This window comes from Drosophila teissieri, chromosome 2L, assembly GCF_016746235.2.
Source record: "Drosophila teissieri strain GT53w chromosome 2L, Prin_Dtei_1.1, whole genome shotgun sequence".
Lineage (NCBI taxonomy): Eukaryota > Metazoa > Arthropoda > Insecta > Diptera > Drosophilidae > Drosophila > Drosophila teissieri.
This window is the reverse complement of record NC_053029.1, coordinates 9388392-9403118: the sequence shown is the minus strand read 5'-3', so window position 1 is coordinate 9403118 and position 14727 is coordinate 9388392. Positions and strand designations below refer to the sequence as shown.

The window sequence follows — 14727 nt, the reverse complement described above, 5'->3', positions numbered from 1 at the left end:
CGCAAAAGTGCGCTAATCCGCATTGTGGGTTTTGTTTTACAATAATTGTTTTATATTGTTTGTGGCTGCGTGCGTGCCCTTAATTGTTATTTAAATGCTTTGCAAATGCTTTTAAATATTTGCAGGCAAGAACGTTTTCTGCAAGCCTACCACCGAAAATGGTTCGCTAATTTATGGTCGTAAAGAGTCGTAAAAATCAGGAACCGCATGAGCATTTTGTCATTGTGCCAGCCGTGATTACGCCATCCCCACATGAGAAGCACCCCATTTAGCAGCTGTCCCTAAGTTTTACGAGGTTTCACATTGAGGTTTATGGCCGAGCAGCGAAATAAAAATTACAAAAGGTCGAAAAAAGACCTGAACTTGCGGCCTGTACAAAGTTGCAAATGAGCCATATGAGTAATTGCAGGAGAAGTTCGACGAATTCAGTAAGTGGCGCCCAACTACTTGTTTCAATTGACGAGCCACAAAATACCCACTCATTTATTTATCACTTACCACACAATTAGCCCAAGGAGGCTCATTCGAGGAACATATCTTGGCCATTTTGAATTGAGAGCATTATCGGGAGCTCACAAAGTAATGATAGTGCTAATGACGAGAGGCCTGCAGGCGATTAGGCCTCAGCGCACAGAACGTGTAAACAAATTGCCAGCCAACTAAAGGACTAATCACCTGAAAGGACCCTCTAACACACACACACACTCATCCACACACACATTCTGAAATGCCCCAAAATCCCCTTCGGACTCTGTCAGATGGCCCACATAATCAGGTCTGACTCGCTGCCATCGTGTAAACAAAACTACAATTAATCAAAGATTTTTACCTAAAGGGACTATATTACACGAGGCTTTGGTTAATTGCATAAATAAAACTGGGCCGTGGGTGGGTGGAGAAAAGCTTAATTAAGCCTGCTCCACCACCTGCCGACTCCCCATGGACCGGGCAAATAAATAATAAAAACAGAAATTGACACAAACGCACACAATTGTGGGTGGGTGATGGGTGGGTGATGGGCATTGAAACAAACACGGAAATGGTGCCCAGAATAAAGGCACAGAATGGCCAACCAGGAAGTGCAGTGTCCTTGGGCTCTGTGGCAAGGGAGGTGGAGGGGCATAGCCATAACATACCCGGGTCAAAGGTTATCGTTACGAGCTGGCTGTTAATAAACCTTCCTGAAAGGGCTTCGTTTAGTGGCACCGCACTATCCACAAATATGATAATAATATGAAGGAAGAAAGTGTAGTTAAAGCTGCTGATCTTGTTTACTGAGTTTATTGAGTAACTTGAGAAGGTAAAACAAAGTGGGATCCACCGCCACTAATCAAAAGTCGTGTAGAATGTGTAGTAGAATGAAATTCATTTTGCTGGCCCAGCAACCGAGGCTATCTCCTCCTGTCTCCATAGATGTTGCATGCACTTGGCGATGGACTAACGAATGTGAGAGAATGTTCCAAGGAACTCTAACGACTGCGCCCCGCATCCTGGGGATCGATGTTGGACACCCACTGCACTGGGTTAATGTAGATGTTGGAAATGGTGCCGCGCAGCGTGTCGAAGCCCTGGTTGAGGGGCACCGGCTTGGGCCGCTTGTCCACGTGCTTCATCCAGTTTTGCCAGGCGCCCTGGGAGCGCTGTCGCCGTTCGTCCTCCAGCTTCTGCTTGTTGCTCTGCAGTCTGCGCAGGCGTTCCCTTTCCAACTGCTGCTGCTCCTTCTTGACGCGCTCCCACTCCTGCAGCCGCTTCTGTGTTAGCTCCGGCGGCAGGACCTTTCTGGCAGGACCGGCACTGGAGCCGGAAACGGAGCCCGAACCTGGCGCACTGGCGGCGGAAGCCTTCTTCTGCTTTTGCTGTTGTTGCTGCTGCTGCTGCTCCTTGCGGCGTCGCCACTCCTCGAAGCGTTCCTGGGCACGCACCTGTTGCAGTGCCGCCTCCGCCTCCCGCTTCTTGCGCTCCTGCTTGGCGGCCAGCAGATTCTTCTGCTTCTGGGCCTCCTTCTGTGCCTTCCACTCCTCAAAGCCCTGGCGCTCCTTGGTCTCCTCCAGCTGCTTGCAGTACGTGGACGAGTTCGAGTTGGCGCTGGCCAGGCTCAGAGAGGGCACCACTCGGCTGCGTCCATCGGCGGGCTGCAGGGCACCGCGGTACATGTCCGACCAGCTGCAGGTGGACATCGAGGAGCCGTCGTGGATGCGGTTGCTGCCCGAGTTGCTAAGGTCGTATGTGCGACTGGACATCTGGCCCAGATCCGCCTCGTGGTACGAGGGCGTGTGCTTCCTCTTGTCCTTCAAGGAGGCCTGCTTGTGGAAGGTCCTGCTGCTCAGCGCATCCAGCTTGTCCAGATTGTCCTCCTTGAAGAAGGTCTTGCTGCTGATGCTGTCCAGCTCGTCCTGCTTGAAGAATGTCCTGCCGCTGATATTGTCCAAGTTGTCGACGGCCTCGCCGCGCTGCGTCACCGTGGGCGTGCAACTGCCAAAGGAGCTCAGGCTCTGCGCATCGAAGTTCATCACGGTCTCCGTGTCCGTGGCAGCTGCCTCATCCCCCTTGTTCATGCCCATGTCCCGTTGATCCACATCTTCTGCCTCCACTTCATCCACAGCTTTCGGTTTTCCGCCTGCGAAACTCACCATACCACTAAGCAAGGCATCGTTGGCCTCGTCCTCGTCCAGTTCTTTGCAGAAGCTCAGAATGGAATCCGTTTCGCTGTCCGAGATGTCGGCGTTATCCTCCAGAGAATCCTCGAATTGAAGGTTGTCGGCATCCCCGAAATCCTCTCCAGCTTGGCTCTTCGTTTCCGGCTGTGGTTCCACCGCGTCCTGATCGTCACCCTGGCCAACATACCTCACAGTGGGTGCCCCATAGGTGCGGTTAGTATAGCCCGACTCCGAATCCTCGTCACTGATGTCCGACTGGGAAAGTGGACGCACGGTGCCCCGACTGGACACCTGCTGGCGATCCACCACAGTGCCATCGCTGCTCCGACGCGCTACAAAGGCCATTCCGCGAAAGTCTGCGAAAGATCGACAAAAGTGGGGATGTGGGAATTAGTTCGGAAAGGATTTCTCTCGAGTTTTCGAGACGATATGTCGTGTCGGCTTCGTGTCTGTAGACTGCTGAAACATTAAATGTACACTCCGACGAGCAGAGCATGGGTGCACAGATTGCTAGGGTCGGAAAATAGAGGAAAATATTCCACTTAGGTTAAGCCAACTTTTCTATATAAGTGTGCCATTGCGCAACTCTTCCAGGGCTCCTTTTGATTTTCTATTGTTAATTATTAAATAACTTTGTAATATAACTATTTGTAAAACCTTCCGTTAGTCTACAATTACATTTTTTTGATAGAGTAAATTATAAGAGCATTCTGTTTAATACGCTTAACTAAAAAACAGAAACTACTGACAGGTTACAAATATTATATTTTCCGCCAGCACCAGATACCTTCATGGATACATGGACTCCATGAACTCACATGTGCGTCCGGACTCCGGACGGGGCTCGAGTCCAGTGCGAAATGAAAACATTTTAACTAATGGCAAACAATTACTTAAACAACGAGCCGAACGGCGGCGAAGGGGGGGTGAAACCGAAGGTAATTAAAACCCAACACCACACGCATCCTCATCCACGTACACCACACATTCCGCAAGGGGCGGGGGGTTTTTGGGTGCTGAGGCGAAAAGTCGCCGGCTCAAAAATCGTTTGTTGTCCTATGAGGGCGGCGCGTTCGTTCGCTTCTCTGTCTGCTCTCGGCCAGGTAATGAGCGTCTCTTTCGTTTTTAATGAGTCCTGGCACACACACACACTCACACATACTTACACACACATGGAGATAGTGGGCCCCCACTCAGGTGTAATAAAAAAACTTATCGCCGCTGGCTTTTGGGGGCTTTGGGTCGCAGCGTTTGGCAAACACAATGAAATGATTTTGTACCTCGTTAATTGCTGTATCGTCGCTCGCCATCGTCTTGGCTCTCAAATTAAGGCTGAAAGGTGGGTGACACAATTAAGTTGGCCCCTTTTTCAACGAGCTGCCAAATGACTTGTCAAAAGTGGGCGTGGCTGGGTGTGTGATTGCGTGTGTCGTCTACAATAGGCTCTCAGTGCTACATTTCCAGAATCAGGTCAAAGATAGAGCTGCTTTAAAGCCGTTTTTAAAAACAGGGAAAGTGCTCTGGCTTGAAATCAATATCGATTAATTATCGTGAGCTAAGAATACAGTATTAAACTTTTTTGTTGTATACAAGTTGAGTTTCTCGACTATCAGATACCCTTTGTTTGATTATAATGTTCTGTGATTTGACGGAGCCAACTGTTGCATTGAATGATGCAAATCCGACAAGTGGTTAAGCCATTGTGAAATGTCTCTGTTACACATTTCACGCACGCAGCCAATAAAAGTTTTATTTCGAGTTTTAATTATATTTTTAACCCGTGTTATTGTCACGAACGAGCCATTGATTATTGGCGTTCGTTTAATTAAAAACGTGACAATTTTACCTGTGGCCAGTGCGGCGCATATTTCATCCGCCATGTGTGACCTCTGACCCACTGCCAGACTGGCCAGGCGAGTCTACTTCCATTTGAAAACATACATACATATATGAAATGTTGTTTACACTAATAACAAACATTTCACGTTCCGCCGTCGAATGTCGTTACATTTCACTTTCGCCAGCCACAAATTTAATTAAGTGCATGAATATGACGTGGGGATGTGGCCACTGGGGATTGTTTTTTTAATCAATGAAGCATCAAATTGAACTGATTAATTTTGCCTGTTTGTCAACTGAAACATTTTTCCCATAACCCGCAAACGTTTCTATAAAGGCAATAAATTAAACAAAAAACTTGTGTCGTAAGAATTGCTATTAAATGTTTGAAATTTCTCAACAAAAATGCTTTACGGTTTACTCGCCGATTTGCGTATTAAAGTCGATGAAAATATAACTGAAAGTTATTTAATCCAACAGCTCCAACTGTGATCTGCGGTGATTTTACCTAATTAAAACGTCGAAGCTGCCAGACGGAATTGAAAACTCATTGACAATCTTTCCACCCCAATCTGGGTCTCCTCATTGACGTCGTCAATTTCTTGGCAGCTCACGCACACCACACAACCGCAAACAAATCAGATAAGTAACTACCCCAAACAAAAACAGGACCTGTGAAGAGGAAAATAAATTGCGACGACCCCTGCAAACGAACTTGGTTGGCCAATTTACCTAAGTGGCTTGGCCAAGTTTCGTCACTGAAATATTTTCGTTAATTCAGTCACACAATCATTTAAGCTGAGCTTGAATAGGGATCTTGTATAAGCAATTGTATCTAAATTCTTAACTGCAAAGGAGTAGCTGGTAGCCTATATTCATTCATATTCTAGTTCCATTTTCTGTGTTTTAAATCTACTATTACTCCATAAAGCGTAAAAGGTGTGACTTACTAGTTTGAGATATGTATAAGCAACAAGCTTGCAGTCTGGTTGACATCTCTCCCTCTCGATGTCAACAACAGCAGCGAAGAAAGTTCCCAACTACAATTATATCTGACCATGGCTTGATGATTGGCTGGCAGTCACATCATATTTAATTAAGAAACTTTCGAACAATCGCTGCTGCGGCATTTGCCTCGACTTATCAGCGGTAGTTAAGCCAAAAAATCGCATTCCACTCGCCGGATTTTGAGTGTCTCGCAGAGACTCGTTTGACATAGTTTTTGTGGGCATGTCGGGTTAGAAGGCAGACACCGAGCAGACACAGTCAGCCGCAACTCACACACCCACTCCCACACCCATATGCAAGCCGAAGGACGAAGGATAAAGGACTATGGAGAATAGAAGATGGTGTGGGGAAGACGGCGAGACAGCAGTTGCAGTTACAGTTGCCCCTAAGCCGTAATTGGTTGCGTCACTGCATAAGTCACGAGTTCGCTTCCAGTCCTTCGAGTCCTAGTCGTTTCCATGGCGACACCAATACAATCACCATCGCAATCACAACACCAACACACTCACACACACACACACTCACCTGCACTGCATGCGGCATTGGGAAAGTATGCTGTATTTAAATAAGATAAATGCAAGTGCCCACTAATTGAATTGCTGACAAGATTTCCCAAGCACCGACCGACCGACCGACCGGCAGGGAAACTCGTCCAGATGGTTGTCGTCTCCTGGAATTTCGGTAATTAATAATTTCAAGTAAGCGGAAATGTGAAACAAGCATGAGGACCGTATCAGGATCAGCAGGAGTAGCTGGATTCGGAGCAGGAGCAAGTTTGCTCAACGGACTCCATCCGATTGTTGTCGAGCGAAATTGAGTCCCAGACTCAATGTGTGTCGGTGGCTTAAAGTTTATAGTGGTTGCAAGTTTGTTCAGCCATCAGCAGTTCATGAGCGGAAAAGTAGTGTGTGTGACAAGTGTAGTTCGAGCTATGAATTCAACAGAGAGATGGTAGAATAGTAAGAGTTTGTAGAAGAAAACAGAGTCTATTTGGTGGGAGTTTAACAACCAAATTTTGCGACTCTTTAACCAACCGAAACCAATTTGGAAATGTGAACGATGTAGAACGTCCATGTAAACAGGACAACATATATATTACAATCACCTTTTTCTTAGATATTTATGTGTTTATTTGATGTGACTTTAAGTTGAACATAAAAGCGCATTGATCTATGTAGAAGTTTAGCATTGACCCTAAGCTGGCTAATGCAGCAACTGCTCGCTCGCTTTAAGAATTTGTAATATTTTAATTTCTAATATAAGCAACCCCAAACAGACAGTCAAATGATAAACCACGAGGGAGCCCCATGCCAGACGATAGTGGGATGGGGATGGGTTAAAAGCCCCAATCCCACTGGCGAACACTTTTCACTGCTGGAGGTTTGTTTGTGGGCCTCGTTCCGTGGGATGCTGGGGTTGGGAAAAAAAGAGAAAATAAGCTGAAATAAAACTGATTTCATTACCTTGATTAGTTGGTCTCTTCAAGTCTTCCCCTGCTGTTTGTTTGTCCGTTTGTTTGCCCGACTCTTTCTGCACACACATTTCAAAATCCCACGATTCGCTTATGATGGCAGCCGGTGGAAAAAACGAGGATGCGGGGGCCAGAAGGAGGCTGGGAGGCCAGAAGGCCAGGACGAGATGGTTGGGATGGCTTGGCTGGCACTCGCCATTTTTTGGGTTCAATGCAAACATTAACCTCATTAGCATGCCGCTCTGAATGGATACGATTACTCGGCGAATGCTACCTGCAGCTGCCTGCCCTTCAGCTTTATTTACCCTTTGCCCTTTTTATTTTTAATGGATTAATTTTAATAGCTTAAACCGATTTGCTTGTTTCCAATTGCGATGTAAGTGCTATTTGACGGAAGCTTTTTGATCAACTAATTAAATACAAGATTGCAATGCACATATAATATTTACCCTGCGCAGTATTAGTATTATATGATGATACTTATATGTTACTGAGTAGGCAATATATAAATTACGTGCGTAGACCAAAATATATGAACTATACTCATGATTTGACTTGAGGTAGATTCAATCTTCGAAAGCGTTCCAGCACTCACTACTCTCTTAAAATATCACAAGTTCCACTTGACTACTCACTATTCCACAGTTTAAGCCGAGGCACTTGGCTAATCCTCACCTTGTTGGTCCTGCCACTTTTCCTGCCGCACTTACCCAGCATCGAAGTTGCAAAAGGGCGGAGAAAGCAGCTTAATTAAGCATAATATGGTTCTCAGCTCGCCTGCAGGACTCCGGTGAAGTTGTGCAGCTTTTTATGCTTTTTACGCTTTTCATGCTGCTGTCTAAGTAGCTGTTGGTAATTTTTCTAAGCCACACTCACAGACCGACACTTTTGCCGGGTGCCGTGAAGCTTGCACAATTTTAATTGCATTTCCGCTATTTTTGATGCCCCTTGAATTTATAATTCCATCGGACTGGCTGTGCTTTTTGTGTCCTGCTGCTTCTCCGCTTCCACTCTACACGTCCTGAGAAAAATAATTCAATTAATTACAAAGCGGACAGGTGCAAGGCGGCTACTTCTAATATTAATCATACGCACTGTAAACATCGAAAAAAAGGCTACAGCAACCGCAATGGCTCAAATATAAAAAAAAAACGAAAAAAACCAGGCCCTCTGACTCGCATTTGTATCTAATAAACATGTTTATTTCATTAGAGCTACACATGCGGCTATTTCATCCGGCCCCGCCCACTGTCCCGCCCCCAGGGATATCATTTGGCCCAAGGACTCAAGGACTCCGACATGAAAAATGCGTTCGCGAAAAGTTGCCACGAGTCCGCTCACTTTATGATTGGGGATTTTTCGTGGCGCCACTAATGTGCCATAGCCGCCGTACGTTTTCCTTTTTTTTTTCCTCACCATTTTACCAGCCCCACCATCTACTTGTGCAGCATTTTCTTGCCACCGTTGGCTTTTCCCACAGAGGCTCTGCTGTCGACATCATTACAAATAAATTGAGCGTGAAAGATACATTTCGCCAGCATTGACATGCAGCAATGATAGGCACATTTGCCTCCACTCTCGAGGGAATCGTCACGAAGAGGCCGTGAGCTTCTGGCTCGGCTTATTTTACTTTAAAATAACCTGAGCAGTTCTCGCAAGTAGTTGCCTTAGTGTGCCAGCCATTCAAATTTAAAAAAGATAGAGCGCTTCAATCGGGTGTTTCGACTATCAGATAGCAGTTGCTAATCTATTCAATATTTAAAGGAATTCAATTTTGTCGGAAGGGCATAGATAACTTTTTTAGTGATATGTATATGAAGGTTTTATATATTAATAGTTTTCTGATAATAAAGAGTTGTGCTATTACACATTTAAATAAATAATCAAAACCTTTCCCCTCAATCACTTGTTTGATCTAAGCACGAACATTTTCTGCAGTGTACTAAGCCAAAGGTCAAAGGTACAAGCCAAGTTGATTGCGATGGCAATCAGAATTTAAGCCTGTTAGTCAAAGCCATAATAAGCTTTCATGTTATGATTAGCCTTAAAGGATTTGAAATGTCGTAAAATGATTTAATTATATAGTGTGGCCAACAGGAAGACGAAAACCCCAATATAAATTCAAATTTTGCACATTTTAAACGCACAAGATGCAAAGTGTGTGTGTATTCATTGAATATACTAGTATATATATGTATGTATGTGCTCCATGTGCGACAATTTCAAAATGCGAATACAAAAGTCAATTTATTGAAGGCCGAAAGCGAGAGGGAAAAGTGAGTGAGATGGCTGCAAGAAATGTAAGCATCTAAACATAACCATGAAAGATATTTGATATAATAACATACGTGACCGCATTTACAATTTTCAAATCAAATCCCAGCAGCCGAAGGACAAAGGGGGCGTGTCGGGGCATCCTGCCATTGTCTGTCTATTGCCATGCATGTAAAATGAATCCGATGTTGAAAGCCATGAGTATGTATGTATGGACGTATCGGGGATGGTGGGGCAGTTAAGTGTGCTTGGCATGCTGTGAAATTTGTTAACATTTATGCATTATCATTTCGGCTTACGACATTTAATGATAGCCAAGATATGCAGCAACGTACAAGGCGAATGGAAGCGGAATGTATCAAGGCTATTATTGCTAAATGAGGCACCGAGGAAAGGAAAAATTGGCAATGCTTAAATCAATCAACTTTTATAGCTCTTTTCGGTTCTATGAATGTTCAGCCACCACGACTAAATGAACCAAAGAAGTTACTACTTCATAGTATAAATATAAGTGGTAATTCTGCATGGGTTTTTCAAATGCTTTTCTTTTTAAAAATGCACTGCCTTGCAAAATATCTGTATTGAAAAAAATGAATCATATTCAAAGCTGAATCTGGCTATTTCAAATAGGTTAGAGTTCAACGAAAAAAGTAAATATTGTAACAAAAATGCAGCTTTGCCTTGATTGATTGGCACCAATAAGATCAGTCTCACTTCATACTATTGGCTTTCAACCATCTGTGCAGAAATAAATTGAGGAAAAATAACAGCTCACATGTATTTTGCCCACCAGTGCATAGGAATATCAGTGGCCACAGGTCACTCACAATCCATAATCTGCACACCGGAGTGAGAAATTAGTTGGCTCAGTGTCGGCCCATTGCCATAAGCCCAATTAAGTTTGTGGTTTCCGCAATGTCATAATTTTGAATTTACTCGTTCACCTTTTTCGACAGCTGCCACACGGCGAGGTATGGGGCATAAGGGGCATGAGGTATGGGCCATCTCGCAGAGGACTCTACGCGAAACGCTTTGGCGGAGGAGGCTTTGGAGGCTGCCAACGCGGCGTATAATTAACAATAATGAAGTCGTAAAACCGCAATGCAATCAGCGATGCGCAAAACACACACTCACACAACCGCCACACCCGATCACCCGAACAAACAGTCAAAAGGCCGAATTGCACACAATGCACACACTGCCGCGGGCATTGGAACTCCATTCAGTTCAGTTCAGGTACGTGTCAGAATTCCTGGCCAGCACACCACCCACCACAAGGCACCCAGCCACCCAACCACCCACCTTGAAGTCAGGGTCACGCGGGCATTATACAATATTTATAAACCATTTGCACGCATAATTAGCCTGTCATTACATTTTGAGATTTTCGCTGTTCGGCGCATCGCCTGTTTGTTTTCGAATGTGTCAGCCGGGTCAATTGAGCATATGAGTTTGTGTGTCCTTGCGCTTAAATTTGCCACCGTGCGTCTCGTCCACCGAAAGTGATGACCGCTGAACATGGTCAGCTTTTGGCTAAGTGATCAATTGCTCTCATCTCATATCTTCCCTAAGCAACAAGCTAAGTATCCTAAGGATATACCTCTCTGGAACTTTAGAAAGTTCAACAAGGATCATTGAAACTTTGCTTAAAGAAACTCTCGCCGAATTGCGATGTTGCATGCAGTGTGCATCATATTGCGATCGCTTTACTTTTTACGGAGCCTTAAAATGGCAGGCTGCTCAACTCGACGTTGTGGGCCAAGTAAACAGAACTGATGGAACCTTTTATATTACACATTCGCCGGTGGAAAGTAAAACGAGTATCATTACAAAGTAATTATACCCTTCGCAAAATGAGACCCACGACGGGTTGATGGCCAAAATTCATGGACACACGAGGTGGCAGTGGGCGATGGTGGGTGGTGGGTGGTGGGGCGTCGAAATGTCATGTCATGTTGCGACAGGCGTCGGAGCGTTATGCACTGCGGCTGCGAAGGTCCGTGTACATGTGTTCGGCCATAAAGTAATCAGCGGAAATGTCAATGGGCCGCCGCCATTTACTGATGTGTCGGCAACTGAGGTTTACACCGTCAGCCGCGACGTCATCGCCAAGGCACGCGTACTACATCCTTTATATACGCCAGCTGGTTGTTGTTGTGCGTTGTTCGTTGTTGTTGCAGTGGCCGGCATTGTAATTACAATTTTCCGCTGCATATGAAAGCGCAATTGGCCGGGCTGCAGGTTTAATTGCTCGACAGTGGGCAGCGACAAACTTTTCACGGCTCGAATTGACGAGCGCTTTTTTGCGAGTGGCGAGTTGGGTGTTGCGAGTTTCGCCCCCAGCAGTGGGTGGAAAACAACTCAGTCACTTCAGTAACTTCAGTAACACTTTCGAGCCTTGACAATCGGGTTGAAAAATAGAAAAGCTAAAAATTGTTTCGTTCAACAGTGTGTTTACTGCTCTCACTCTCTTCACACACGTTCCTCTACAAACAGCTTCGGAAAATGGCATTCTGTGGCCACGTTAGCTCCTCTGGACAAATCGTCCTGCGGGATGAGATCTTTGCCAGCAGGACTCGCATTGCGCACTCCTCGTCATCCAGAGGCTCAGCAAACTCCATGTCTTCGCCGAGTTCGCCCGCCCAGAACACCACCACACGCACGTACTTCTTTAAGGACGACGGTGGAAGTCCTTCGCCTCAATCTACGGGTGACTGGTCGCCCGGCGGACTCAAGCGATTGGAGAACCAGAGCAACTTGGTGCCATCGCTGTGCCTCAACTCTCCGGACAGCTCCCTCAACTATCTCAGACACGTAAAGGGAATGAAGGTAGCAGATTCATACAGAGCGCCTATGAGTGTTATATAAAATTATAATGTCCCACATTACTCAGGTGGACCGCCAGCCGGAGGCCGCCTACGAGAACTGGTACTCGGCCAAGCAGCAGCAGCTCCTCGACAAGCAGCGGCGGATCAGGGAGGAGCTGAACTCTAAGCAACAGCAGAGGGAGGAGCGCAAGCAGCTGGCCAGTATGTGCTACGACCAGTGGCTAAAGGACAAGAGCCGCCAGGCGGCCAACTTGCAGCTGGAGAACCACATCCAGGAGGCGACCATGAAGGCCAGCCTAGCTCTGCGCAAGAATCCACTGGTGCCCGCATCCAGCTCGCTGGGATCCGGGCGGAGCTCCTCGACGGCACCCAGATACATTCGCAAGGTGTCCAAGGACGAGATCCGCAGGGTCGTGGAGGACTGGTGGCTAAAGAAGCAGCGTCAGCAGCAGGCGCAGCGCGAGGAGCGGCGACGTGCCATGTTGTCCAAGGCCTTCGAGGAGGAACAGCGCCGGCAACTCGCCCAGGCAGCCTGGTCCAAGTGGATGAGCAACGTGGACGCCAAGCCCAAGCCGGTGCCCCTCAATCAGGGCATGGACTCACTGCGAGGCACCGTCTCCCAGCTCTACATGAACCCCACTCCATGGATGGTTCCAGCGAAACCGCCGCAGATGTAGTCCTCTCCCTTCAGATGTCATGTGTGCATGCGATCATTCTCCAATTGTCCAGAAATTGCTTAGAAATATATTTATCCATAGATCCATACCAATATCCATGCCAAATGTGGGCTAATTTCGAGGCAAGGCCTCTTACCTAGTAACGATTATCATTTCAGCCTGCATAAATACATATGTGTTTTAAAATATATATTTTGCAACGTACTAAATGTTTGGTCGTTATAATCTTTGCCTCCGACGTAGAATGGTCAAAGCCTGTTTTCAAGCAATTCAAAAGTCAATTCGTACAATTGCACCAATACACAGTTTAACCAATTTTGTAAACCAATACGAAAAGCAGGGCAAGGGCAACTTTGCGGGGGAGGGGGGCACTTACCATAGCAAATAACAATTTGCAAGAAAAACACAAAGGAGAGGAGGTAAGCAAAAATCGAATCCAGGACTGCAGAGGACAGAGCACTCAATAAGATTTCAATTGTTGTTGGACAAGATACATTTTCGGGCAGGACACGAGCTGCAGGAGCAGACGACGTCGAGGAAATGGTGTAAAAGCTTTGCCCATTTTCATTAGATTTCCAGTTGTGGCTGATCCTGTGTGTGCGTCTGAAAAGTTACAAAATTATATTGTTCCAAAATAAAATAAAGCATGTTTTAGGTAGGTAGCATCGCATCAAGTGGAACACAGGCACTCGGTCAACTCCGTAGTAGGAGTAGGAGTGGGAGTGCGAGTGGTAGTGGGAAACCGAAATGCAAACAAACAAAGCCAAAGGCCTAAAGTTCATTTGCACAGTTTCCCAGCACCAACACTCGGCTTGCTCCAAGCTCCAAGCTCCCCCTGCAGCAAAGTCAAAGGCCAGCCGGTCCAGTCGGGCAAACAAAAAGACCGAAAAGACGTTGGAAATCCTTTTGATGAGGTCAACGTTGGTTCGGTTTCCAGTTCACACACGCATGACTCCGCACACACACACACACGAACACACACACATACACACTTGCAGGGAAAGTGCACTGTGATTGAAGTAATGACACAAGTATGTGAAAGTCTCCGGCGACCCACCCACAGTGGGACATATGCTTAGATTTTGATTAGCTTGAGCTTGAAGGTAATAAATATAAACCTTGGTGCACACTTTACTGCACATTAATGCAGTAAATTCCCCTTTTCACTGATCCAAACAATGGCAATTAGGTTGCCTTTAAAATGTATAATATAAATCCTTAGTAATCCTTAATACACAATAATTCGAATCTCATTAAAATATTTGATGGTTAACTTTTAAAAGTCAAAATGGAATTCCTTAAAATATACGTGAGGTGCGCTTCGTCACTATGTGAACTTCCCTAAAATCTCTTAAAATGTAAATCCCTAAACTCTTTTCATAAAATAAATTTATTATTTACAGATATAGATTTTATATAGTTTGGGTATTTTCCTCGCAATTGGAATCGTTTAACTCCGTTTTTCTGACACTGTGCAGTTGGCCAGGTCGATGCCTACTCATGCATGTTCGGCTGTTTGTCCGAGATACTGGGAAATGATGGGGAAACGGTGTTGGTTGGAGCGGGGGAAGAGGGAAAGGGGAAGGGGGAGGGGAAAGGCCCGAATATCGAGCATTGGCAGGATTAAATTTGGAAGGTATTGAAGCATGTTATTCGTCATCAATGTTGTTTGCACTAACTAGTTTGTGCTGCTTGTGCCGCTTTTGTTGTTAAGCCCGTTGTTTTTGTTGCTGTTTGTTTTCATCATCCCCATGATGAGCATGTTGTTGGTGGCATTGTTGCTATGGCATGCAACTTGGTCGCCGAGTCAAGTCGTTTCCAGGTTGCTTGCATTGTTTACGCACTTTCGCTTTGATATTATTGTAATGTGCACTTCGACTTGATACCCATCTGACCAGGGTAATGGCCAGATTGAGCAACCGCCCTCCGGACCACAAGAACACCCCATGCCCACCCTCTGCCACTCAGAGAAA

General features: G+C 45.7%; 2 protein-coding genes across 2 annotated transcripts; one reads left to right on the top strand and one right to left on the bottom strand.

Annotated features, from left to right (window-relative positions):
• Window positions 1–1265: 1265 nt before the first annotated feature.
• LOC122625823 lies at window positions 1266–3130 on the bottom strand. Its single transcript, XM_043805874.1, has one exon. The coding sequence runs from the start codon at window positions 3000–3002 to the stop codon at window positions 1470–1472; it is 1533 nt and encodes a 510-aa protein (XP_043661809.1). The 5' UTR covers window positions 3003–3130; the 3' UTR covers window positions 1266–1469.
• An 8495-nt stretch (window positions 3131–11625) lies between these two features.
• LOC122626216 (coiled-coil domain-containing protein 34) lies at window positions 11626–12957 on the top strand. The gene is made up of 2 exons (XM_043806390.1): window positions 11626–12078; window positions 12143–12957. Exons 1-2 carry the CDS (start codon window positions 11755–11757, stop codon window positions 12752–12754), a joined length of 936 nt encoding a protein of 311 aa, XP_043662325.1. The 5' UTR covers window positions 11626–11754; the 3' UTR covers window positions 12755–12957.
• The last annotated feature ends 1770 nt before the right edge of the window (window positions 12958–14727 follow it).

What these genes read in the sequence shown, in the direction of transcription:
- LOC122625823 (XM_043805874.1), bottom strand. Translation starts at nt 3,002, where the DNA reads ATGGCCTTTGTAGCGCGTCGGAGCAGCGATGGCACTGTGGTGGATCGC.
- LOC122626216 (XM_043806390.1), top strand. Translation starts at nt 11,755, where the DNA reads ATGGCATTCTGTGGCCACGTTAGCTCCTCTGGACAAATCGTCCTGCGG. An exon ending in GACACGTAAAGGGAATGAAG is followed by an intron (nt 12,079 to 12,142) that starts GTAGCAGATTCA and finishes CACATTACTCAG; the next exon opens with GTGGACCGCCAGCCGGAGGC.